The sequence below is a fragment of the Heloderma suspectum genome, chromosome 2, assembly GCF_057233095.1.
Source record: "Heloderma suspectum isolate Gila_16-S chromosome 2, 16-S_ref, whole genome shotgun sequence".
Taxonomy (NCBI): domain Eukaryota; kingdom Metazoa; phylum Chordata; class Lepidosauria; order Squamata; family Helodermatidae; genus Heloderma; species Heloderma suspectum.
The window spans coordinates 399,598,996-399,621,745 of record NC_139459.1 but is presented as its reverse complement, the minus strand read 5'-3'; the positions used below and the strand labels follow the sequence as shown (position 1 = coordinate 399,621,745).

The following is a 22,750-nucleotide window of genomic DNA, read 5'->3' as shown; positions in this document are numbered from 1 at the left end:
TTTCAAACATAACGTAAGAACTCAAAGTTTCCATTAATTTCTGACCTACCCTGCGTCCGGCTTGCCTGGCCATGGGTGGGTGGGGGATTGCAGGTGGTGGGGGAGAGGAGGGGCATTGGCGACCACCATTGTCAGTTTCTGGTGTTGCCATGGGGTGTGGGAGGGGCCAGAGAGGTGCTGTGAGCTCTCCGGACCCCTCCTCTCAGAAGCGCGGCTGCTGAGAGAGTGGCATGCGCTCCTGCAACCAGGAGAGAGGCGGCCTTGGTGCTGGTCGGTTGGCTGGTTTCAGGGAGCAGCGCCAAGGGAGCGGCTCTCCAAGCAGTGGAGGCATCTGCCAGAGAGTGGCTCCCTCTTCTGTGGCCGCGTGTTGGCCTGGTTCTTGCCACGTCACAGCAGCAGTGAGGGGGCCCAGCATTTTTTCGGTGTGGAGGAGCAGCAGGGTGCTCCAGCTGCCTGCCCACCTGATGAGGCTGGCGGGTGTGTGCCAGGGCATGGGATAGGGCCATGGCTGCTGCTGCCCTCCTGCCTTCTAGATCGCCTCCCGTCGTTCTCCAAGGAGCAGAAAGGGTGAGGCCCGACTTGAGAATTGCTTTTTTCCTTTAGGCCAGGATGTGCGAGTGGGCCCTGTGGCAATTTCTTCGTGTGGGTGGCAGGGAGACCAGCAGCCTGCTGGGGCAGGAGGTCCTTAAGGGCTGGTGTAGCAGCTCAGTGGAAGAGCCCTTGCTTTGCATACAGGGGATCCCGGGTTCTTTCCCCATCGGCGTCGCAGGAAAAGGCATTGGCTCAGTGGTAGAGCCCCTGATTTTTGTGCCCAAGGTCCCAGGTTCAATCCTTGCCATGTCCAGGTTCAATCCCCTGCCATGTAAATATTTACGTAGGCTAGAATGGTGAAAAATAGCTAACGCAAATGGCGGCCACTGTAGCCACCACCATTTGTGTACGCATTTTTTTTTACTTTGCTGTGATAGGCTACGTAAATATTTAAGTAGCCTATCATGGTTAAGTACAGGGAAGCAAACGGCAGCGGCTACGGCTGCCAACATTTGCATCCCTGCTGCCCAGCGGCTGGATGTCCGGTTGCCGGCAGAGCCGGCTGGCAGCTCCGCAGAATCCCCGCGGAGTGGAGCCGGCCAGGCAGGATTCCGGGGGGAGGGATGGAGCATCTCCCCCCCGTTGAGGATTCTGGGGGGAGGGATGGAGTGCCTCCCCCCCACCGCAAAGCAGATCCGCGAAACGGTAAGTGACTTTCGTACATCCCTAGTTTCACTCTAAGGGCATTGGATGAAGGAATGTTAGGCTGCTGCTTTGCTGAAGCTAAGCAGGGTCGGGTCTGGTCTGTGCTTGGATGGGTGATGCATCACTCCTGTAGTGGGCGTTGAACTCTTAGGTTAGAAGTGCCAAGATAGCGATAAATCAGATTCAATGGATTACTTACAAGGAGATACTTTATTGGGTAACTTACAGCACACAGGTGTACCCAATGGCTGGATCAAACAGCTTCTCTGAACCCAGAGCCATGGGGCACAATGGGTCTTATAACATACATGTTAGCCATAAGTCAGCACAGCAGCAGCAAGCGCCCCCTAGCATTCATTCCCAGCATAGACTAGCAGGGCTTAGTTCTTAGCACAGCCACCTGCAGCTTTAAAACAAACAATCTTCGCTTCCCAGACACATCTTGATTCACTCATTAGTATGGAATGTGCTAGGCTGCCCTGTCGGCCCTTTGACTCATCTTCACATGATCAGAGGCTTACTAACAAGGGAATTGCAACAATAATGAACTTATGAACTAATAAGCAAGCAATATGGATCTCTAGGCCCCTCTAACACTACAAATGACTTGGTTACATTCCTGGGGCCAATACAAGTGACCACCTGAGGATCCCGTTCATGTGTGTGTGTGTGTGTGGCCTTAGTTAACCACCCTGTGTCTTTGGTTTTGGTGGGGTGGGTGATTTGACTTCAAGAGGCCAGACACACGTTTACATTAACAGGATGCCCCCCAAGAAAGGGCATGGGTGCAAGAACGGGGAGGGGAAAGCACCTCATCCACCCACTCAGCAGTCTTGGGGGAGGCGTGAGTCTTCCTCTGAAGATGAGGCCAACCCAGAGTTATCGTACATTTTGGCCAGATTGGAGGCAGTAGAGAAAGATAAAGGGATTGTGCGCTTTGCCCATCTCCAATGCAGCAGGGGGCTCCCGGCCCAAACAAACGTGGGGCCAGACCCAACACAGCTCATTGCTTCCCACTGCAGCATGCTTGGAACGACTGAAGCTTCATCCAGCATGGCTGTGCCACAGGTTATGGGCACAGTTTCTCCTGCGGCTATCAAGAGATCAAGCTAGCCTATGTCATCAGGCATAGTATCTGAGTTAGTGGCATCCTCATAGACTTTGGCACCCTCTATGTCAGTAATTATGGACTCAGGCTTGTTGTTGTTGTTGTTGTTGTTCAGTCGTTCAGTCGTGTCCGACTCTTCGTGACCCCATGGACCATAGCACGCCAGGCCTTCCTGTCCTGCGCTCTCTCCCGGAGCGTGCTCAAGTTCATATTCATTGCATAGACTCAGGCTACCTACATGCTATTAAACCTTCTGTAGTTTTATAGTTACCCAGTACCGGGTCAGCTTCAGTGTTAGCACATATAGTTTCAACTCTCCCGCCCCCTATGTCAGCCATCTCCCAGGTGTCTGCAGTGGCAGAACCAGGCCAGGCTATTGATGCTATTGCCACAGCAACTCAGGATCGAGGTGAGAAGGGTCATGTGCTTGCATTTCCTGGGACCGATGTGGCTGTGGTATAGCACCTGTGGAGGGGGGGATTACATGGGGCTGTGGTATAGCAGGGATCTTAGGGAGGGATGACCTGTATGTCAAGGCTGATAAAGATGCAATTCCAAGTGATGGTACTACCACCAGTGTGATGCTATCTACTGCCAGCTACCAGAGAAGTTACAGAGGGGTGAGTTGTAGACGTAATTCTCCACCCATTTTTTGAACAGTAATTAAAGGATAACAAGCCGGGGGATAGGGAACAAGACAGGGTGAGACGGGAGATGGTGTCACATACGGGGTACTTTGTGCCTGGTTTCATCATTTTCACTGGTGTTCTCCAACATACATTTCTGCAAAGGGGTTGGATTGGCCTTTGACCCCTTCATTCAATGGGAGGGACATCAAGGATCAGGAACACTGGCTGTGATTTTGGACTCCGGCCAGGCTGGGCTTTGAGGTAGGTCCAGCAGTGACCACATCCAGATCACACAATGTCCCACTGCAGTGAGGGATTTTGTTCACAAGTTTCCTGTGTCTGGATCTGCTTATTCTTATTCTACTAAGAAGGCACAATAGGAAGTGGGTTACATACTTGCCCCAGCTGCCCCCAAAGTTAATGGTTGCAGGACCTTAGGCTGGATAAACAGGGCAGAAGGCTGGCATGGGGCAATAGCCCTATCTAAAGGGTACCATCCTTGGGTTATTAGATAGGGCTATTGCCCCGTGCCTCTCCAGTAGCCCCTCTTGTGACCATTGTGGCGATCCTGTGGCAGGAGGATACAGGGTGCTCTGAAAAGGGAATTTTGGAAGGGCTCTGGGATTCGTTTCCTGGCTAGCGTAAGGCCCTCTTTTCTCTGAATCAGAAATCTATCCACAGCAGGAACATTTGGTTAAATTAAATATTGATCAGGAGGAGCAGCAAGCAGGATTCTAGGCCTGTTGCAGGCAGCCTTGTCGGTTCTTAATCTGAGAGTCCCTTCCTGAGCAATAGTGGCTAACGGGTGCTTGGTGGGATGCTGGTTGACCTGTAGCCCTTTTCAACTCAGCAGTGGGCACCTTTTGAATGGGGGCGAGAGACAGGATGGGTTTGCAGAGTATGGTCCATGATTCAGATGATCTTCTGTTATGGCCCCTGGGGGTTACTGCCCAATCCTCTAACTTAATCTAAGTGTTCGGAATGGTGACCAAGGAACTGGGAATACTCTTCCCAATGAGAAGACCAAAGGACCACTATCCATTTTTATGTCTCTGGGTGATTGTGCTGAACTCCATTAATCTGTGCCAAAATCAGGATTGATTCTGAGTGCATGGAGAGAGTTAGCAGCTGAGATTCAGAAGAGGAGCAGCCAGAACTGGGGGAGGTTTTTTCACAGGCCAGTTCAGATACGGGTAGGTGTGCGTCCCAGGTTACCAGCTCCCAGATGGCCGGGCATGAAGCTTCCTCCTCGCCCCCCTCTGTGAGAAGCAGCGAGCAGGAGGAGGAGGGGATTGGGGGCTGTGACCTAAGAGATGCCATGTGGAGATGCAGAGCTAAGTGGGAAACATCAGGGCTGGAGCTTAGACGTTCGAACCATTTAGCAATGTGTGAGAGGCTATGCTGGGGAGCAGCAGGTGAGGGGAGGGACCTCCCTCCCTAAGTTAGCGTAGCCAGACAGCTGCCCTTTCAACTGCGGGCAACTTTTGGTGGTCCCACTTGAATCCCCTGGAGGCATCCCTCTGCAGCCAGAGAGTCTTCGCGGATTTGCATCTGCAATGGACCTGTGAATAATGAAATAAAGGCCTGAGAATGAAGCCACTCCTTGGTGTGTTTGCTGGAGGAAGGACGGGGCCAAGGGAATGTTATTTTTAGATTATGTTACTGATGATGTGTTTGCTGTTATTTTACTGGTATATTTATTGATCATCTGGTTTAGATGGCCACATTGTTAATTTGTATAAAAATTATTGGATATTGATTGATTGATTGATTACCATGCCTACGTTTGCTGCTTTCTGAGGTGAGAATGGAAATCATTGAGGAGTAGCACAGCAGTACCGCTCCCAAGCATTTTCCTGAGGTAAAGTGGCTTATGGTGCTCCTGTGAGACAAAAAGGAGTGGGCAAAGGGGAAGGCAAAAGGGCTTAGGCTCCCATACCACTAAGTTAGGGTTTTTCGTGCCGTGGGAGAGGATTTTGGTTTGGGCTACAATTTTTCCAGAGCTCACCAGAGTTTCCACTTCAGGCAACACGAGTTCCTCGTCGAGGCTGAGCTGCAGATGTGCTTTGATGCCTCCAGTGGGTTGGGTTATAGGCTCAATTTGCAGAATGGTACTGCGTGGAGTGGCGGGCCCAAGGGTTGGCCACTCTGATCTTTCAGGATCCCAATCACTGGAACTTCTCCTACACGTAGCAGCACTTTTATGGGCAGATCTAATGTTTACTGCCAAATTCCTAAATTCTCTTTGGTGCGAGAAGGTCAGGCCTCCATTCATGTAATTAACACAGTCCTCCCACAATCCGAAAGCAACGGCTCTGGCGGTAGCATTGAATTGCGCTGCTGCCTGTGCAATATCTGGTCCTGCACGAGGCACATAACTGACCTGGACAACGACAGTGCCGGCACGTTGTCGCATAACCGGATGCAAAGGTCTGTTAGCTGTCAAAAGAGTGCAGAGAATCTGTGTGTGCTGCCCGTGCGTTAACTTCCAGGAAGCAGGTAGATAATTGAAGAGGACACATACAACAGTTAGGGATGTCAGAGAAATCTGCTGCGGATTCAAATGAGGCCGGATTCCAAAGAACTCCGGAGGACTGGAGGCGGAACGGCACTCGGCTGCTTCTTGCCAGCCAGAGCCGTTCGCCTCCTCCCCATCCCTGCCGATCGCCATGTCTTAAAAAAAAAAAAAATGGTGATCGGCAGGATGTGCCCATAGACTTAGACACAAATAGAGTAATGAAGCTTACATCTAAGTCTATGTATCCATTTTTTTTTTTTAAATAAAAGACATGGCAATCAGCAGGACAGGGAAGAGGTGAATGGCTCTGGCTGGCAGGAGGGAAGGTAAGTGGCCCCCAAGACAGTCCCCCCCCTGGAATCCTCGCAGAGTGAAGCTGCTCTGGAGGATTCAGAGGGGGGAACGGATCACCTCCCCCCGCACACAGATTCCCCAGATGGTGGGGAATCCGTACACCCCTAATAACAGTAAATATTAAAGAATGTTCCAATACAAGCTTTATTTGTATTATACCCTCCTTCCCAGGGCAAGTACTGGGGTTGGCCAAATACGCCCAATGATAGAAGGCAAGATCCAGAAAGGCACGCTGTGTTGCAAGCTGCCAATCCCCCCCCCTCCAGGCCATTCCGTCCTTCGCAGTTAAGGCTTTGTTGCCCCATCTTTAGACCAAGCTCTGTTGCCAGCCTCCAAACACAGCCCATATTGCCTGACTCAATAAATCAACTTTCAAGGATTCCAGCAAGAACACTTTTCCCCTTCCCCTTCACTAACATCATCTCTCTTTCTCTCTCCTCCTTCTCCACAGTTGAATTCCTGCTCTCTTTTTCCCGTGACATCCCAGTCTCCTTAGTAGGGATGTACGAAACCCCCACTGTCCCGGCCGGGTCTGCTGCAGGGCAATTCGGGTTGCTTGGGGCCCCACCAAGTCCTCTGGAGCCCTGCCACATCCACTGGAGTTGGCAGAGTGGCTCTCCAGCTTTCTAAAGACGCAATATGCTGATGGCGGCTGCCATGAGCCTATCGCAGGAAAACTACAGTCGTAAATGGTGCATTTTACTTCACTTGCAGAGTAAAATTCAGAAGTATATATTGAATTAAATTCAGCCGGGAGTGTTGAGACTGACCAGTGAATGAGCTATAGATAATGGCAAAAACTCTGCAGATGGTATGTGGAACTGGCAGAAAGTATACATGACTATTCCCATACCTTTTAAAGAATATGGTTTTTTTCTCCATTTCTGAGAAGAAAATAAGTTGAAAAACAAATCACTCCAAACTCTTGTCACTCAAAATCCAAACCACACTGTCACTTCTCTGCACCATAACCAGAAATTGGCCATATTGGAAACATTGTCCTTGACTGGCAGGAGTTCATGAGGAATACAGCGTATGGATTTCCCTTTGCTCTCTTCTCAAGCTCTAGGAGGACATAATTCTGCAAAGCCAAAAGCAGAAGAGGGTAAAGTTAACATCATGGTGTGCTCTGTATGGGGACATCAGAATCCCAGAGTTGGAGGCAACTCAAAGGCCATCTAGTCCTCCCACTTCCCAGCTGGGGCAGGGATGTCTCAACCACCATCCCACCACAGATCAAGCCACATGCGTACTGCCAAAGGCTGCCTGCAGACCTGCCAGTCCAGGAGGGGGGTACGCAGGGAAGGAGGCGACCCATCCCCCTCCCCCAGAATCCTGGCTGGCCGGCTCCATACAGCAAGTGATACGTCCGCCATCGCCGTGCCATATCACTGAGCACTCATTGAATGAAGGGATCTGGACGCAATTATCTACATAAATAAACATGCGTAGCCTATCACAAGAAAAAACAGAGACACAAATGGCGTAGTGGATGCCATTTGCATCTGGATCCCTTCCTGCAGTGAGTGCCCAGCGATACAGCATGGCAATGGCGGCCGTATCGCTTGCTGTACAGAGCCAGCTGGCGAGGAGGATCCGGCTCCATGAGGATCTGGCAGGAGGCAGGGATAGGTGGACCAGTTCCGCCATGGACTCTGGAGGCCAGATTCGAAAGAATCCGGCCTCAATGGAGGCCATGTCGGAATTCTCTGCCATCCCTACTGCAGATGAGTTCAGCCAAGGTGCATGTTTTAGTGTGTGGGGGGGGAATCCAAAATATTTGGAGGACCTCTAGGCAGCCTGGCCCAGAAGAGAAGTCCCTTCTTGAATCCTAATTATGGGTCAGCTCCCCTCCCTTTGAGATGGTTGCTAACCACTTTCCACCCACAGCACTTACTCTCAGAAGAGCTGGCTGAGTTCTCTTCATTTCCTGCAAAGGGGAGAAGAGGAAGGAAGGGAGTCAGTATAACTTTGAGCATTTCCAGTAGCTGGTCTCCCCAGACCTCCCTCCCTCTCCATTTTCTCAGACACACTGACAGACACAGCTTCACTTTCAAACCATTCATATAGGAGACACACAAAAGATGAACACAAACAAAATTACACCACCAAGAGAGGTGAGACGGGTGGGTCCAAGACACAGGGCTTTGTCTGTAGCACCACCCCGTTGTGTTTCATTGGATGTTACTGTACATTACTCTATAAAACAAGACATAGGTGATGTGATGCACACAACACAGCACTCCAAACCAAACCAAATGACCAATGATGGCCTAACCAGTTCATACACGTGTCGATTTTTTTTAAAAAAATTACAAACAGGTTTCAAAATTTAGAAAGGTTTTGGCATAAAACACCAGCTTCAGTGAGCTATTTGTGACCAAAAGTGGCATTTTATGCCAAAATAAAATTTTGTGATAACAAAAATAAAAAATCTCACTCTGTGTGTGTGTGTGTGTGTGTGTATCCCTATCCCTATTGATTTATAAACTAGTTGTTTGTATTGTTTTGGAGTACAGAACTTTATAGTATGTTACCTTGTTGCAAGGTAGCTCTCTTTTGAGTGAACAGTACTGACTCCATTTTGAGACATGGCCAGAAAGCCAGGCATCTTCATCCCTAGCCTCAGCAAAGATGGGAGAAAGGCACAGGAATGGGTTGAGAGCATCGTGCAAGACTAGATCAAGCAATTCTGTTTCCGATGGGCTTCCTAAAATGCATTCCCCAAAGGCAAAGGTGGTGGCCAAAATTCAGCAAAACATGAATGGGCTGGATAGCAAGAGTGGTATCTGGTAAGTTACCTAGTCAGCCACCTGCAATGTGCTCCTATTGTTGAACTCCAGCCTTGACACCTGTCCTTAAGACAACCATTAGCATATAAAGTTCTCTTTTGTTAAAAGAGTGAGAGATAGCAAGTAGAACTTTTGTTTCCCGCAAGTACAGCCATCATCCCCACGCACCATCTTTTGTTATACGAGATGGGAGCCCAACTCAGTTTTTCTGCCACAGCAAGCAGCACCATTTTCCAGTGCCGATGAGCAGTGTCTGGCTCATCGAAGTTGTGATGTCACTGCCTTTCTCTGAACTATACAAGAAGCCTCCGGTTGGGGCAGTCCCAAGTCCCCCTCTTCCCAGTGGTGGGGGGCCATGCTGCTGAAATCACTAGGCGCCTCACCCCTCCAGGGGTACGGTGCCACACTGCCGCTGAACTCGCTCTGAGGCTCTCCTCCCAGAGGAAAGGCAGCATGCTGAAATCTCCGAAATGGCTAAGCTCCTTGCTTGCCAGAGCAAGGTGCTAACTAACGGTGGGGGCTTTGCCTCCCCTAGTCAAGGCTCTCTGCTCTCCTTCCTCTTCACCTGAGAGCTGAAGTTGCAAGGCACACTCATTCCTGTCTGCAGGAAAGGGCTTCAGCCCAAGGAAAGTTCTTAGTAATTTCTTCTTAGGAGAAATTGTAGCCTCCACCCCAACTTTCCCTTCTGTGTCTCTCTCTCTGCGTGCTTCAAGCCTCAGCAACACTCCTTCCCACAGTTGTGCAAGCTGCTTTTAGCCCTGGAGCTCAACTTCACCAAGAATGCCGCTAATTTCCCCACCAAAGCATAACTTGGTGAAGGCCGGAGCATCCCCAGTTGATCCTAAGTGTTACATCCATTTGCTCAGCTACTTCCCCCGAAACTCGCTTGTACATTCGAATCTTTGTAAACCCCGATAAATGTGCCATTGTGGCATTGGCCTCTCCAACAGTGTCTGAGTGTGGATCTCTTTGGGTGGGAAGCACCTTCTTAGCCATAGATGCTCTATTGCCAATGTCTAAGTAGTCCTTATAAGCAGGTGTGTGAGTCTCATTAGAACGTGTGCAAGTTTGTACAAAGATCTAACTAGAGTTGAAGATGTCTAGGTGCTCAAATAACAGTAAGGATGGCTCTGGAGTATAGGTGGATGAACAGAGGCCTGGGTCTCTGCAATTCATTTCTGGGACCAGACCAGAAGTGCCTTCTTATGATCATAGTATCATAGAATAGTAGGGTTGGACGGGGCCTATAAGACTGTTGAGTCCAGCCCCCTTGTGATGCATGTACATGAGAAACAGCAACAGGGTCCCTGATGGGTTCCCCTGATAGGGGGCTGGGTTCATTGGTGCATCCCTTCTGCATCTTCACAGCTGCCCTAGTAATGGTGCAGGTACACACAGAATTCGGCTAATCCACCTGTGTGCCATCACCTCCCATTCCAGGGCTGCCCCACGTGTTAAGAACATTTCAAAGAAGGAACCGTCACTTACTCGATCCTGCTGGGTGACCACTTTGCCGTTTCTCTGGAGGGACAGAATCAGAAAGTCAGGGCTGGAAGGGACCTCTAGAACTCATCCCATCCCACCCCCTGCAGCAAGGCCAGGGCTCTCACAGACCCAAATTCCTTGTTGGGAAACCAGGGGCCATCCAGATGTTGCTGGACTACAAGAAACATGACCTATGGCCATCAGCTATGCTGGCTAGGGCTGATGGGAGTTGGAGTCCAACATCTGAGGTCCACAGGTTCAACACACTTGCCCTTGCCTGGAATCTCTGCCACCACCACCATCTGTTGTCTCCACCCCTTTTTGGCCACTCCGCCAGCATGACTTGGCCAGCACAACAGCTCAGCCGGTATTGTGTTCCACCGGCATATCTGTGGTGTGTCCCGCTGGGGCGTCTGGTGTTCTGCCAGGGTAGTGAGGTTTCTGGGGGGTCGAAGAAGCCCTCAGCTGGCAGATCTCAGGTACAGAATTGCACCCTTAGTTGCATTGTGCTATTTGTTTGTCTGTTTTTTTTACTCTTTTGTAAGCCGCCCTGCTGGGAATGCTGAAATAAACGAGAAAACCAAAGTCCTGCTCATCCATGCTATCACATATTCCCTTCATATAATAGTAGGATTGGAAGGGGCCTATAAGACCATCAAGTCCAACCCCTTACTAGTTGAGTGTGTGGTTTTCTTAACAAACTATGTTTCTAATAGTGATAATAATAAATATTATAGATGTTAGGGATTCCATAGAAGTCACTCGGAGGGAATATCTAACAAATAGATTTAAGACCAGGCTAGGCATTCAGCCAAGGACTATAGATGGTGTTGTTGTTGTTCAGTCGTTCAGTCGTGTCCGACTCTTCGTGACCCCATGGACCATAGCACGCCAGGACTTCCTGTCCTGCGCTCTCTCCCGGAGCATGCTCAAGTTCATATTCATTGCATTGGTGATGCTATCTAGCCAATAGATGGTGACCCACAGCTATATTCAGGCTCCAGACCTACATCTGGATTTTGTGTTTTCATCTAGAGAGGACAGATTTACCCCAATGTGCAGAGAACTTTCCTTTCCACATCCAGATGCCATTTATGGGGGGGGATTTGGGGATTGGGGTGCCAGGTCCCCCTCCCAGAATCCTTACACAGCCCCTTCATAGTTTACTTACTGAAGTACACGACAGTCATGACAGCCATCAACAGGACAGCGCCCATGGATCCCAAGACACCTCCCACAATGAGCTCCAAGGAAGCTGAAATGGAGAAAAGAATTAACATGACCGAACAGGAAATCCCAGAGCTTGTCTTTGCTACTGGGAAAGCCCTGTATGAGTGTGAAGAGTAGAAGAACCAGTGGACTTAGTCATGCTAAGCAAGAAAATGAAGAATTTAGAGGAACAGCCCTACCTCCCGCCCAAACCGTTCATCACTTAGAGTCTACAGATGAGTGGAGAGGTTCACAAGAGACCCTGTGGAGCTGGAAGTTGGGGCTCTCTCTCTTCCTACATAAAAGAATGACATCCATTTAAGGAGGGTGCAAAGCAGGGCCTTCTCTGCAGGGGCCCCACTACAGCAGAATTCTCTCCCCACAGAGAAACTCAAGAGACCATGCTGTTGTGCAATGTCACAAATTGTACTGGCTTATAATTTACCCTCCACGCACACACACTTTTCCTAGGTCTTTCAGGACCAAATCCAGATCGGGAGGATGGAGTGACTGGAAACAGCAAAGGTACCTCATGTTGTTCTGGTTCTGTATTGCCTTATGAAGCATCTAAGCCTTACTATATTGCTAGAAGAATCCCCCTGTGAGGGACCCATGCATACGTGTTGCTTGTAAGCAAGCACACTTTGTGACAATGCAAAACATTGTCACTGATCACGGGGCATGTTTGTGAATGCATCACCCTTAGCTTCCCGTTTCCTGGCTTTGGGGAGCTTGGGGCAAAACGAGATAGCCTTAACTATGGTCTTCAACTGTCAGGTTCTTTAATCATGAAATTGATCCTGTTTTTAAAAATGAAATGTATTATTAATGTCCTGAAAAAAACACAGACTTGAAAGGAAAACATTAACAAGTCGTGAAGTGACTAGATGTATACAAATGAAAGAATGAATGAATGAATGAATTCATTCATTCATTACATTTCTATCCCACCTTTTTTCCTCCTTAAGGGACTCAAGGCGGCGTACATAACCTCCTCCTCTCCATTTTATCCTCACAACAACAACCCTGTGAGGTAGGTTGGGCTGAGAGTTTGTAACTGCCCAAAGTCACCCAGTTTCCATGGCTGAGTGGGGACTAGAACCTCCATCTCCTGACTTCGTCCAACACTCAAATCACTATGCCACATTGGCTCTCTCTATGTTCAGAAAGGATTACTTCTGAGTAAGCCTGCAGAGGATTCCAGCATACCCTTTCCCTCCCTATCCCCTCTTCATCGGGGATCTGTCAATCAGTGAGAGTGATTCCCTCTGCCTTCACAATTACCTCACTCTTTTCTCACTGGACAGTTTCCCGCTTTCCCTCCCTGACTGTCAGAATGCTGACAGGTGCACTGGAACTCCTCTGAAAACACTGGAGTACTGGCGGCATTCTAGCTTCAGAGTGAAACTGAGCATGCCCAATATAAATTTGCCAGCAGTTGTTGCAAAAGGCTTTCATGGGGCAAAACGCATTTTAATAACCTTTAACTGCTGCTCAGAACTTCACCAAAGGCATGCCTCCTCAACCAGCCTGAATCAAGCACATCAGAAGATTACACCAGAATTTGAGAGAAATATATGATATGCTGAGCTGCAGCGTGAAGTAAAAAGTACAAATGTGCCAGTTTTCAGAACAATGTAGCTTGCTGCCCCTCTGGCAAATCTTATCGGATTGCTTTAAAGTTTTGCACAATTGTAGACTCCACTGGGTAGGTCACGGATTCCAAGTGTCACATATCAATCACACCAAAGAATCCAGCCTTTCCTCCCCTGCAGCCCCTCACCAGAGTCCTCCCAGGCCACATCAAGGGGCTCCTGGAGGCCAGCATGCTCTACGTGGCAGTGGTAGCAGCCCCTGTCCTTGGGGTCAATCTTGATGCTGAGCATGGTGTGGTAGGTCCCATCTGCGTTGGGGCTGATGCCACTGTGGAAGGTGCTGTGGTCCCAGACCTCCCCGTCCTTCCTCCAGGTGGCGTCGATCTCCTTGGGGTAGAAGCCGTGGACTCTACAAACAAGGGTCTCCAAGCCTTCATAGCCTGCCTTGCGTCCAACCACCGCTATGGGAGGCTCTGCAAATTTGGTAATGACATTAATTAGTGTTGGTAACACAGTGCTTCCCAGCGTCCCTCATGGAAGGTGCTTTAAGATCAAGAAAGCAGAGACGTGAAAAGAGCTCTACTGGATCAGACCTTAGTTGAGCCTCTTAAGGTTATAAGGTCAGGTGGGCCATCAGGTAAGTGACCAGGAGGCCTCACTGGAGACGGTAAAGATGTCAGAAAAACAAGCTCACAAGACAGGATGATGTCAAGTAAATATGTTTGTGTCAAAAACATGCCTGCAACATGTCAGAAAAAGCTGAAATGTTTCGATAAGTACGTCAGTATGCACATTAATCTCGATAAGAAACTTCAAAATTTGATAATTTTGCTTAGACGTATAAAGATTTACAGTAGAAAAGTCATCTTTGGAATTCTTGAATAAGAAATATAAGCCATAGGAAAAAATAGTTTGGACATATTTTATAGTATCCAAAAAGTATATAAAGGAGACTCAGAACATGAAGCAGAGAAAGCTCTCCTTTAGGATCAGCTTTCCCCAACGTGTTGCCTGTAGAATCAACCTGGTAAGCTTGGTATTGATTATTGTTGAGAACTAGGAAGGCCTGGCGTGCTAGGATCCATGGGGTCAAGAAGAGTCGGACACGACTTAACGACTGAACAACAACAAAATGCACTTGACCCTGTTTAGGAGCCTTGTTTAAGAATGATGTTAGATGTGTCGTGTGCTTGGATTTATGCATGCCTAAGCTCTCCTATTTAGTACTGTTATGCTAATACTTTGTTGTTGTTGTTCAGTCGTTCAGTCATGTCCGACTCTTCGTGACACCATGGACCATAGCACTCCAGGCCTGCGCTCTCTCCCGGAGCGTGCTCAAGTCCATATTCATTGCATCAGTGATGCTATCTAGCCATCTCATCCTCTGCCGTCCCCTTGTCTGAGGGAGTGTTTCTTAAGAAATAGAATTCGGTAGTACCCATATTAGAGTGAAGTATTGAACTGGCTCTAGATGTATCTGGTTGTAAGAGAAATCTGACTGTATACACAGTAGACGGGTGATCAGAGGTTGCCAACATACTGCCAATATAGTTTGAGAGAATCTCTGAACCAGGGCATATGCCACACTCCTCCTCCTGGATGCTCTGGAGCCCCCCTTTGAACCTCCCTCCCTTGCAATTAATCCTTTGTGTTCCCTACAGATGGGCAAGTCATGAGCCTGGACAAGGGAGTGCAGGAAAAAAACATGCCCTCCAAAGACTGGGAGAGAGGATATCTTTGACTGCCCGTCACAGGGAAGTGAAGAAGGGGGGCGGGGAGAAAAGAAGAGTGACTTGCATTTACAGCAGAAATAAAGGATGATTGTCAAGAAACGGTTAATAGAGGAAGGGCCATTGGGGCAGTCAGGTATAGAGCAGCCACCTGGAGGTTGGTGGGTTTTGGCCCTTTCGCATTCTGGCAGCTCAAGGCCAGGGGTTGCTCTCTGACTAATTGGGGAAGGGATAACAGCCATGGCTGGTGGGAAGATGCAACCTCCTTAGGAGGGTCGAGTGGGGTGTCCTGGGACTGGGCTTAGATTGCGTGTTCCAAATCAGCCTGGAGTTGCTAGCGCTGGGCAATAAAAAGAGCACTAAGGAAGGGGTGGGTGTCTCTCCTGGCCCTGACGGGACTAGGGTGTGCTGCTGGTCGATGGACGTCCTGGCTGGGAGGCCCATGCTCTGGTATGTATAGGATAGACTAGCAAACTTTATTGTTTTACTCTTGGGAGTGTGTGCCTTGGTGTTTGGTGTTTTTTGGTTTTCTTTAGAGTTCTGTACTTTGCTTGTAATTTCCTGTTCAACCTACCACCTCTCCCCTATTCCTTCCTCTTTGCCCCCTTCCTTTTTTTTGTTTTTAATAAACTTTTATCCAACCTTCAGTTGGTGTGGTTTACCTGAATAACTTCAGTGCTAAATATAGTGCCTATTGGCCTGGGTGGGAGCTAATGGGTTACTTTGGGGAAATCTGTGGCCAAGTTGGGCCTGTCCTACCTTGCAGGGTTGTTGGGGTGAAACCAACAATCCTTCACAATGATGTTCTACTTTTTTTTTTCAAGGGAAGGGGTTGACAGAGGAGATCATTCAAAACTATGACCCCAATCTCCTCCACCCCTCTTGGTCTGAAATGGCACTGCCCCGAATTCTGTCACCTGTGCAATGAGTACATTTGGCTCTTCACTCTAGGAAGGATGCAGAGGCAGGGTAAATGCAGAGGACGCCCCATCCCCTCCTCCCAGAAGTATGCCATCCTCACCTTTCCTCAGCAGAGCCTCCTTCCCAGAGTCTAGATATTTCCGCAGCCACCCAATGCAGTCTTCCTCCAGGTAGTTCTTCCAGGATTGACAGAGGGGCAAGTTGGCATCCCAGCGCCTCTTCTGTCTTTGCGCCGAGGTATCGGCTGCCGTCCAGGTGAGGGTCTCCTTGTCAAAGCTAATGTAGCTCCTCCCATCAAACGCGCACTGGTAATAGCCTCTTTTGTGGCCATTGTCACTGACATCACAGCCAAACATGCGCTGCCAGGTGTGAGATCCTGAAAGGGACACATTTCGGTGAGTGCCTCAAAAGTAGGGTAGGGACCAATCGCTACTCTGCTACTCTCGTTTGATAGGCATCCCAGAGTGGCTGGCCTTGCTCAGTTTCATCGTTGCCCAATGTGGTCAAGACACTGTTTCTTCAAAGGCTCGAGCTTTGTGAGAACGGCCTGCCTGTGAAGGAACTTGTGCGTTCCGCCTAGGATTGGAGACAAGCCTTAGGGACTTTATATTTCCAAAAATGTGGGACTCGGCGACGCGTCTCTGTTTGGACGTGTGTGTCAATGAACGAACGGATGGGATGTGTGAATGGATGTGTGTGTTTGAACAAGAAAGGAAGAGTGTGAGGTAAATGGATGATTCGTGGACCACTTTAATCTGCATGCCATTTTCCTTCACAGTGTGCCCAAAGCTGCTCACGACACAACAACAGCAATATACATACAAGAATGCATCTCAATCTATCCATTTCAATAATACATCATTACAATGGGGTGTCTGTGTGTGTGTGCGTGTGTGTGTGTGTGTGTGTGTGTGTGGCGGGGGGCTAGCTCTTTCAGATATCGCCTTGTCACTGCGGGCTTTGGCCAAAACAGGTTATGCCCAAGGGAATTTGGGGCCAAATTCCCCATATGATGGTTCCCCTCATGATGGTGTATGAACATTGCTGTGTTGTCTTCTTGAACATAAGAATATAAGAAGAGCCGTGCTGGATCAGACCAAGGGTCCATGTAGTCCAGCATTCTGTTCACACGGTGGCCAGCCAGCTGCCCACAGGAAACCCACAAGCAGGGCATGAGCGCAACAGCACCCACCCACCCCACTATGTGCATCCCCAGCAACTGGTGCACACAGGCTCACTGCCTCTGGTACTGGAGGCAGCACATAGCCATCAAGACTAGTAGCCATTGATAGCCTTTTCCTCCAGGAACTCTTGACCCTTTTTTTTATTATTTTCCCATCTTTCAAATGCCTGTAAATATCTGCTTCTCTCAATAAATCCATTTTTATAGCAGAAACTTGTGTCAAAAGGCATTTAATTTCAGTGTACACTGCAGCCCTACCCTACCCTTTGCATGCTTAGCAGAAGCTCCACCCACTGCTGTCTTTTAGAAGAAGCTAGGTAGAAGCTCCAGAAACAGAAGCTCCAGAAGCTGTTAGCAGAAGCTCCACCCACTGCTGTATTTTAGAAGAAGCTAAGCAGAAGCTCCAGAAGCAGAGCTCCAGAAGCACTTAGCAGAAGCTGTTAGCAGAAGCTCCTCCCACTGCTGTCCTTTAGAAGCTAAGCAGAAGCTCCAGAAGCAGAGTTCCAGAAGCTCTTAGCAGAATTTCACCCACTGCTGTCTTTTAGAAGAAGCTAAGCAGAAGCTCCAGAAGCAGAAGCTCCAGAAGCAGAGTTCCAGAAGCTGTTAGCAGAAGCTCCTCCCACTGCTGTCCTTTAGAAGAAGCTAAGCAGAAGCTCCAGAAGCAGAAGCTCGAGAAGCAGAGCTCCAGAAGCTCTTAGCAGAAGCTCCACCCACTGCTGTCTTAGAAGAAGCTAAGCAGACGCTCCGGAAGCAGAGCTCCAGAAGCAGAAGCTCGAGAAGCAGAGCTCCAGAAGCTCTTAGCAGAAGCTCCACCCACTGCTGCTACTCCCAACTCTACAAAAGCTGCCAAGGTTCAAACAATAATTAACCCACAGTAACTCCCCCCCGATGCATAACATTCTGCCCCCCACCCTTGGCCATCATAGTCTTTCAGCCAACGAGGGGTACCCCTTCACGGCACAGTTTCCGCTCTCGGCTAGTAGGTGTAGATAGCTCAGGTGTCTTCCCTTCAGTGGATGACATCGTCCTTGAACAATACGCTGTTGGTGCCCCCCTGTTACTCACCAGTGCTCCGGTTGTAGCGATTCCGTAGGACCCCCAGCTGCACGCTGCATGTGCGATCAACTGTCTGCGTGTCCTGCATGTCCCGGTCCCAGCAAGTCTCATCCAGCCACGGCACGCGGGGCAGGTTCCGCCTTGTGCTGCTGTCGTAGAGACTGATGGGCTGGTCATCCACAAGCACTGCGAGCGTGCAGGCGGGCTGCCCCTTGGCGGGCTGCGACAGCCCCGTGTAGAGAAAGCGCAGGGAGTGTGAGGAACAGCCTGTCAGGGAGGAGGAGAGAGGGAAGGCGGAGTGAGGGCAGGGGTGAGCTACGAGCCGCCTCGCTTCCCGTGATTCCTCCATGAAGGTGGGAAGAAGCACGTTTGCTCCACCGTGGAAAAGCACACAACGCCACTCCCAAACAGCCCCTGATAAGCTCTTTGCAGATGGCTGGGTGGGGATGTCTGTGAACACTGAGGACAGCCCGGGCAGGGAGGTGGAGCGAGGCAAGAGAAAGGTTGCCTTTCAGAGGGAGAGTGTGAGCCAGCGTGTGGCGAGAGGTTGGACTGGGAGCCAGGAGAACCGGCTTCTGGCCCCACTCTGCCATGGAAGCTCACTGGGTGACTTTGGGCCAGCCACAGACTCCCAGCCCAACCCACCTCGCAGGGTTGCTGTGAGGATAAAAATGGAGAGGAGGAGGAACTTGTAAGCCGCCTTGGGTTCTTTGCAAGAGGAAGAAAGGCGGGATATAAATGTATCAATGCTTGAATCGAAATACATTGGCTAGTCTTAGTAATGAAGTGAATGACGCTCCTTTGAGCTGATGTTCGTGCAGAAGGTGGAGGCTTAGAGTTGGGGCACAGGAGAAGCAGGAGGGTGTTTTTCAAAGTTTGAATGTTTAATACGAATTACAAGAGATGGTGTCGGTCCTCCGGCTGCCCACCCCTGCCCCCTCCAGGGTCTCTGTAAGATAAATTGCCAAGCGGGGTACCAAATGAGAGCACACAGTAATGAAACACACAGGTGGCCATTTTACAGGCCAGGGAGGCTTAGGAGGAACATACTGTAAGACCATTATGTTTTTCTAGCATCCAGTTATTTACTTCATGTTACTGTATTTATGTTTTGCATTTCCTCCAGGAAATAAAGAGCTCCCCATTTTTACCTTCACAACAATCCTGTGAAGTAGGTTAGGCTGGGAGGTAATGGTCATCCAGTGAGAAGTGGGAGGCATTCCCTGGTTCTGCTCCGGCAGCAAAGTGTCCTGGGCCAGACTGGCTGTGTATGTGTGTGTGTTCTGTCTGGCTGCTGTGTCTGAATGAGGCCTTGAGTCAGCCTATGTCTCTTTCGTGTGTGTGTGTGTGTGTGTGTGTGTGTGACAGAGAGAGAGTGCTTCAATATGTGTTTATCTTTTCCGTGTGTGCTATTTGCTGCCAAAAGGGAAGCTTGTGTTTGTATTTGCATTCTTTACCATGGAAGATATGTATGTATGTATGTATGTATGTATTTATTTTCTATACCACCCAATAGCTGGAGCTCTTTGGGAGGTTCACAAAAATATATTAGATATATTAGTCCATCGCTTCCAGGGAACAACAAAAATGCTTTCCTTGAAAACATGCAGTGAAAATTGTTTGTGCGTTGAACATTGTTGATGGTGTGTGCGCATGCGTCCAAGCGTCATGTGTGAGTTCAGTATTTGGGCCAGATTCAGTAAATTCAGTAAAGGCCGCACTGCAAATGGTTAGTCCTGGGGTCCATGAGGAGAGACTGAAAGAACTGGGCATGTTTAGCCTTGAGAAGAGAAGACTGAGGGGAGATAGGATAGCACTCTTTAAGTAGTTGAAAGAAAGGCTGTCACAGAGGACGGCCAGCATCTCTTGTCGATCTTCCCAGATTTCAGGACACGGAATCATGAGCTCAAGTGACAGGAAGCCAGATGCTGGCTGAACATCAGGAGAAACTTCCTGACTGTTAGAGCAATACAACAATGGAACCCATGACCTGGGGAGGTGGTGGGCTCTCCCACACTGGAGGCAGTCAAGATGAGGCTGGACTCACCTGTCGGGGGTGCTGTGACTTGGATTCCTGCATTGAGCAGGGGGTTGGAATTGATGGTCTTGTAGGCCCCTTCCCACCCTACTAGTCTATGATTCTGTGATCATGGCCTTGATCTTTCTCTGCCTAAACATCCAACTCCCTTTTCTGGATGCCCCCCAAATGCATTTCATGCAGCAATCCCCCAGACAATTGGACTATGTGCAAATCCTGCTCTCCCTTCCCTACAACCAGGGGAGTTTAATGCTCCGAGATACTCACCACAGCAGCCCCACAGCAACAAGAGGGCATATGCCCCCAAAAGCCAAGCCAGACCCCTCTGCACCGGACATCGAAAGTCCTCTTGACTGCTTGTTTTCATTGCAATCCGTGATGGGAAGGAAGGAACTGGGATTGGCCAACAGGGAAATAGCCAACCGTTCGGGGGAAAGGCGCTCCCAATTCTGTTGACAGTCATTCAGAAGACTTCCCCTGAGACTCTGCATCACTGACAAAGAGAAATTTGCACAGAAATTAAGTGCCTGGATAGAGCGCATTAGTCTTTTCTTGTTTAACTTGAAGGTACCATCTCTATCTCGACACAACTCAGCAGAGACCGCCCACACCTTGGGAACAAGCTTCTCCCTAAGCCACTATAAAGAAAACACACAGGCATGACAGGAAGTTTCTTCTGAAGAGGTAACTAAGAGCACGTCACATGGTGTATTTGTCTGTGTCAAGTATGGTGAGTGAGGGCGACCGCGTCTGCTTCCTCAAGACCAAAACAACAACAGTTGAACTACTCGATAAGCTGTTGGTTTCCCTAGAGCGGTGTCTGGATCCAAAAGATTAGAGCATTGGACATTAATACAGGCACTCCATCACATGAATGCACCAAGGAAGAAAATAGTCAGAGTGTCTAACATTGCGCTTAAAGGATCTTGCAGTGGTGTTCTGCCAGAATTGCAATCCTTCGCATGTCTCCTCTGAAGGGAATTCAGTGAGACTTGTGCCCTGGCAAATGCACCAGGATTGCATCCGAAGTCCACAAGATATGTCTCAACTTTTCCAACCCAGTTGCTTTATCCCCCAATCTGCATTCCAGCCCCTCACTCTTACGACCGCCCTACATCTGGTAGCTGGAGACTATGCCCAGAATAATTTAGCATATTTTTTTTCCCAACTGACCCTTACAAATGTGTTTAATCTATTGCTTTCCTGAGAACAGATCCTTAATCCAAATCATACGGGTGTTGACATTCACATGCTCACTCTAGGGCAGGGGTCCCCTCTCTTTTTGGACCTGTGGGTCCATTTGGGAATTTTAGAGACTGCTGTGGGCAGCACCACAAAATGCCTAATCCACGAATCACCATTGTGTCTATGGATTTTAGGTGGCATCTTTTCTTTCATGTCTGTTGGACACCACAATGTCTCCTGAATAACTGTCTAATTTGGTGATTTGCTGGCAGTGGAATTCTGATCATGCTTCTCTTAAACATACGTATATTCTGCCAATGTCCTGTAGTGGATTTTGAGGGGAGGAGGTTGTTGTTGTTGTTGTTGTTCAGTCGTTCAGTCGTGTCTGACTCTTCGTGACCCCATGGACCATAGCACGCCAGGCCTTCCTGTCCTGCGCTCTCTCCCGGAGCATGCTCACTCTTTAATATTCACTGATGGACATGCTCTTTAAATTGTTTACCTGCTTCATAGAATTTAACAAGCTTCAGCTATTGGGTGGTATAGAAATAAATAAATAAATAAATAAATAAATTTCACTTGCTTCTTGGAAATTAACGCACAGGCGGCACAAACAGGTTCACTGTGCCCTTTTGACAGAGAAGAGATTGATATTACTACATTGGGAAGATAAAGACTCACCTCCTAGAACACAATGGATTGAGGACTTTGCAATGCTTTCAAAATCTGAACAGGTTCAAAATCCATTTCAACCATCAAGTGGATACTTATTTGGATATTTGCTCCACTTTTTGCTGAAGCCTAAGTTGTATGCATTTCAAAGGTAGGCATGGATATATATGATTCCATGTATGTATAATAAAAACACAAAACAGGAACCAAGATTTGTGGGTGCAACACTGGGGACCGCCTCCAAGGACGCCATCGTTGGAGGTGCCTGTGGGCACCACAGTACCTACAGGTGCCATGATGGGGGGGCTGCTCTGGGGAATGAGGGGAATTGACTCTCTCCTGGGTGGAGGGGTCTCCGCCTTCGCCTCCCCGCACTTCTGTCTCTACTTTGGTGCAGCCCCGGCAAGGGGAACCAAAACTGCAAACCCCCTCGAATTCGAGATTACAGTCTCCTTCTTGATGTTGTAAACAGCTAGGGCATCGAGAAGCTAGGGAGTCGTCCGCCGCTTCACCCCACTTAACTCTCATTTCTACAGTGTCAAAAGCGACTGGCAAATGGAGCATTCGGGTAACCCACAAAAACCACCAGCTGGGCCAGCAACGTCGTATGCACACATGAGGAGCTGATGCACACAACCCACATACCGATGTGACCCCCGACAATAATCAGAAGAGAGAGGCAGCTGCGTCCGGCTGTTGCAATGGCAGATACCACTTCCAGGCTGCCGGGACCCGCACACTGCATGCGTGCTCTCTCTCCCTGGTAAGTTGGGAGCCATTTCTGCCACCCATAGCACCCTCCCTGTTTATCTGCAATTCCCCACGTACTCACCAGAGCAGCCCCCTATCAGCAGGAACCACGAAACCCACAAACCGCTTTCCACCGCGTCTCTTGCCATCTGGACTCAGACAGCGATCCTCGTAGTCGTAGGGTCCCGGCCTTCTCCTGGGGCTGGGACTGGCTGATAAGGGACCATTTGACCAATGGGGAGAATGGGCTAGAGGGTTGCTGGGCAGATCTTGCCTTTCAAGATGGAAA

General features: G+C 49.1%; 1 protein-coding gene across 7 annotated transcripts; it reads right to left on the bottom strand.

Annotated features, from left to right (window-relative positions):
- Positions 1-1,427: 1,427 nt before the first annotated feature.
- On the bottom strand, positions 1,428-22,612 carry LOC146356614 (major histocompatibility complex class I-related protein 1-like). Of its 7 annotated transcripts, XR_014788658.1 has the most exons (12): positions 22,544-22,612; positions 20,122-20,347; positions 17,826-18,083; positions 15,678-15,953; positions 13,115-13,399; positions 11,294-11,377; positions 10,126-10,158; positions 8,383-8,464; positions 7,743-7,775; positions 6,699-6,926; positions 4,982-5,412; positions 1,428-4,535 (listed from the first exon to the last, which is right to left on the bottom strand). XR_014788658.1 is itself a non-coding variant. In XM_084841208.1 (10 exons), exons 2-9 carry the CDS (start codon positions 20,315-20,317, stop codon positions 7,769-7,771), a joined length of 1,221 nt encoding a protein of 406 aa, XP_084697334.1. In that variant the 5' UTR covers positions 20,318-20,347; positions 20,426-22,612; the 3' UTR covers positions 5,971-6,926; positions 7,743-7,768. The 7 variants fall into 7 exon arrangements, 3 of the variants coding, with proteins under 3 accessions (XP_084697334.1, XP_084697333.1, XP_084697335.1); XR_014788657.1 differs by having other exon boundaries at positions 1,428-5,412; XR_014788660.1 differs by lacking the exon at positions 8,383-8,464.
- Between the last annotated feature and the right edge of the window lie 138 nt (positions 22,613-22,750).

What these genes read in the sequence shown, in the direction of transcription:
- LOC146356614 (XM_084841208.1), bottom strand. Translation starts at nt 20,317, where the DNA reads ATGACTGTCAACAGAATTGGGAGCGCCTTTCCCCCGAACGGTTGGCTA. An exon ending in GTTGCTGTGGGGCTGCTGTG is followed by an intron (nt 18,084 to 20,121) that starts GTGAGTATCTCG and finishes CCTCCCTGACAG; the next exon opens with GCTGTTCCTCACACTCCCTG. An exon ending in TGGTCACCCAGCAGGATCGA is followed by an intron (nt 8,465 to 10,125) that starts GTAAGTGACGGT and finishes TGCTGAGGCTAG; the next exon opens with GGATGAAGATGCCTGGCTTT.